The sequence below is a fragment of the Asparagus officinalis genome, chromosome 5, assembly GCF_001876935.1.
Source record: "Asparagus officinalis chromosome 5, Aspof.V1, whole genome shotgun sequence".
Taxonomy (NCBI): Eukaryota; Viridiplantae; Streptophyta; class Magnoliopsida; order Asparagales; family Asparagaceae; genus Asparagus; species Asparagus officinalis.
The window spans coordinates 94086893-94090775 of record NC_033798.1 but is presented as its reverse complement, the minus strand read 5'-3'; the positions used below and the strand labels follow the sequence as shown (position 1 = coordinate 94090775).

General features: G+C 38.0%; 1 protein-coding gene across 1 annotated transcript in view; it reads left to right on the top strand.

The window, feature by feature from the left end:
* LOC109840220 overlaps nucleotides 1–3883 on the top strand; it is a 7466-nt gene that overhangs the window by 3101 nt on the left and 482 nt on the right. Inside the window, exons 3-7 of the mRNA XM_020408781.1 lie at nucleotides 871–1035; nucleotides 1119–1169; nucleotides 1254–1305; nucleotides 1392–1450; nucleotides 3770–3815. Coding sequence (XP_020264370.1) covers nucleotides 910–1035; nucleotides 1119–1169; nucleotides 1254–1305; nucleotides 1392–1450; nucleotides 3770–3815 — 334 coding nt within the window. The 5' untranslated portion in view covers nucleotides 871–909. The remainder of the gene's footprint in view (nucleotides 1–870; nucleotides 1036–1118; nucleotides 1170–1253; nucleotides 1306–1391; nucleotides 1451–3769; nucleotides 3816–3883) is intronic.

Below are 3883 nucleotides of genomic sequence, written 5' to 3'. Positions count from 1 at the left end.
TTCACTACGCTACTCCCCTTCCAAAGCCACCGTCTCTCACTCTCTTACTACGCTCCTCCCCTTCCAAACCTGTTGCCGTTGCCGCCGCGACCTCGTTGTGTGGAAGGGAGATGCTGCAGGTTTAGAAGGAAGAGATGGTGGCGGTGGGGTTGGAAGGGACTAAGGGAGAGACGGTTGCAACGGTGTTAGAAAGGAGAGGCGGCGGCGGGGTTTGGAAAAGGAAAGAAAGCGGCCGATGGCCGGTGGGGGGGGTAGGCGGGCGTTGGAAGGGGAGGCGGTGGCGAGGGTCGGCGAGCAGCGAAGCGGGGATGCCGCGGGGAGGAGGCGAGTAGTCGTCGGGCAGAGGCGGGGGCTAACGCGGTGGGGGGTTTGGAAAGGAAGGGCGGTGACGCACGGTTGGAGGGAGAGGCGGTAGCAGGGTTGGAAGGGAGCGCGGTCGCGACAGGGCGAAGACGGGTCGTGGCGGGGCGGTGCAGGTTTGGAAGGGAAAGGGAGCCCGTAGTGAATGAAAGGGAGAGAAGGGGGGGGGTATGAAGAGAGGGAGAGGGGGAGAGATATTATTTTTATAGGGTTTTTTTGGCAAACAGCTTGCAATCACCCCGTCTCTGTCTATAAATGTCTAGATTGTAGACTAGATCAGTCAAACATCAGGGTATTATTGGAAGAAACTTGTAGCTTTTCTCGCATTGTTCTCAAAATATATATATATATATATATATATATATATATATATATAATAAATATATATATATTATAATTAATATAATATAATTATATATATATATATATATTTGTAAATGTAATGTAAAAAAGAATATCAAAAAATAGTCAACAGTTTTACTTAGCAATTTGATGATTTTTTGATTTCAGAGGTACTCAAGAAAAAAATAAAATAAAACTCCAACCTTAATGGGGACAAGAGAAGTCTACGAGGAGAAGCTCCGATCCGCTAACTTGCACTACGATCCGACGATAAACCCCGGCCTCGGATCCGCTCGCTGCCCTCGATGTCTCTCTCTCATTGATCCCAACTCTGTAATTTCCTCTTTTTTTAATTTTTTATTGTGTTTTGTTTAAGATGGAATTAGGTATCTAAAAGTTTGTTTTTTATTGATCAGAGATATGGAGAGTGGACGATTACTTCAGTTCTTCACGATTTATCTGCGGTTGTAAGTTCAAATTGGCCCGAGTTTTATGAATTGATCAAAAATTTTGCTTCAATTAATTGATTTTTTTTTTAATTTTATGTATAGGCTGGTTCTGGGATTGGTGCTTTGCTCAGCGCTGTACATGGATTCAATACAGGAATTTTTTTTTAAACCATTTTTGTGTGCTTTTATGTTGCTTGGGATTTTTTATTGAGACGAGTCTATTTGTGGGATTTATTGCAGGGATTCCTTTGGTTCAGAAGCATGTGAAAGGACCCAAGTGGATGCAGATTGCTACTGGGGTAAGGATTTATTGAAATCTTTTTAACCTGATACATTTCTTTTTTATAATTTTCCATGGAAAAAGTTGATTTTGTTATGCAAATTGAACATTTGGTGTTTTATATGTGAATGATATATTCAATTCAGCATTATATAATTACTTTGATATATTGTGTGTTGCTTGAATTAGAGGATCATAGGTCATATTTTATTGTTTTCATAGTAGAGAATCAGGAGAATTGTACTTTAGTTTTATCTCAAAATTTGATGATTGTCAGAGTCTTCTGCATCTGAACTGGATATGAAAATACTCGACACGAGTTGAGGGGATTAGCTGATGTAATATCACTAAATTTAACTATTGCGTAAAATCTTTTGAACACTTTCTCTTCTCATTCGCAAATTTTAGTTTCTCAGGGAAAAAAAAACATCTATCTTGTTTGTTTAATGCTGTTCTTTGATGTGGTTGGTCAGCTTGCTCGCATTTTTTTTACATTAAACCATGTATTTGAAATCTCTCTTGCATCACATGTAACTACAATTCTTTGCACATCTCTCCTCCATGTCTTTGCTTACCTGTTTTTATCTCTCCAATATTGGCATGGGGTTTTTGGCTTTACTTTCTTTGACCTAGAAGTTGCAGAAAACTTAATATATTTGAGTAACTTAATTTCTTCGAGTATATTTGATCCCTTGACTCAGTCATTTTATAGTCACCTCATCTTTCACTGATTCTCCCTGCAATATCTATATATTTCATAACCACATAAGCCCATGTCAAAATTTTATGCCTTGAAATATGCATATCTTAAAGTACACAAGCCTTTTTCTTGTTGCTGCTGTTGTTAAGGAACCCTTTGGGCAATCTGCCATGGGGAATGTAACTGCAAATGCAGTGACTTGCAAGAATCAATTTGGTGGCTGGAGATTTGGATTATATGTTAATCTTATTTGAGCCTTCTTGGGTCTTTTGTTTAGTCGATAGTGTAGAGATTCTAATTTAAGTGGAATTTAAATTGTTTGTCTAGCAACCATTCTGGACTAGTAGATTCCATGAGGATCTGATGAATGAAAGTTATGGAAGGGAGATGGCTGAAGAGTTAGTTAGGTGAGAGATTCCTTGGTTATCTGGATCATCGGGTTAAGAACAGGAATGAGATGAAAGCTTGTGAAGAATATAAGGAAGGTAAGTTGGTCAACTATTTTGATAGTGGTCAGAATGCATTGCATACGTGAGACTTGGAGTAAGATATTTATGTCAAGAGACCTTTTCCTTTTGATAAGGTAAAACAAGATGTAGGCTTTATCTTCTATCCCAGAGATACTTGTGCGTTATGCTGCAGGAGTTCAAACCATACTTCTAAATATAACTTTGGATTCAATTGCTCCGTTTGATATATTCTAATTACTAACACCATTTTAGAGGCAATTGATTACTGAACTCTCTTTTTTGTTGGTTGACATGCCACAGATTTTCGTATGACTTAGGTCGACTGTCTTAAGTTTGTCTACAGCCACTTCAACCTTTATGTTGTTGCATTATAAGCTAAAAGTGTACATTGAGATACTTAACATGTTCCTCATGTTGGATTTTAGACCACGTGCCCTCAGCTTTTAACTTAGTTGTAAAAGCTTAGCAGCATACAAGGTAAATAACATATCATAAATTTGGAAAGTATTAGGTTTGAATCCAGAATCTCTTGAAATCTGGTGCTATGGCTACCATGTCAAGAACCATTTACCCAAATGTTGTAAGTTGTCGGAATCTTTGTCAAGCTAAAATAATATTGAACATAGTTATCCATCTTAAAACGCAGCACATGGTTTTAATGCTCCAGCGTTTCCATGTGTGGACAATAAATGACACCGAATCATATTATTCAATCAAACCATTTGACAATGTATGGGTTTTTACTGCAATACTGGAACCATAAATCTTGTGGAATTGGATTTTGATATGATCATTTCTGGACCTGAGTAACCTATAAACATATCCTATATGAGAAAGGGTTGGGGTTAGCTGAAAGAATATAATGAAGATTAGCATTTTAAAATTTGTGTTTTTGTTGATATAATGCGGGCCTTGGACAATATGTGATATCATCCCTATCTTCTTTCCTAAGATTCATACTGAGGTTGGTATTTTGTACTTTTGATTTTCATTTTGAGCTTCTGCTATAACCTTTGATTTGCCTATGCAAATGGTTTGCCTATGCAAATGGTCTAATGACAAACGCTCCTTTTTTATATCATGTATATTGTAATGAACCTTTTTTTTTTGTCAGCATTATAAGTGATATTATGATGCAATGACTTAACATACATTTACAATGTACCAGGTTCCCCCACTAGTATTGTTTTCTGGAGTTGGTGCTGCCTTTGGAGGTAAAATTCTCTCTCTCTCACTCCCCCCTCTGCTTTTTTTTTTTTTTTTTTTGGTGGGGTTGGGGGGG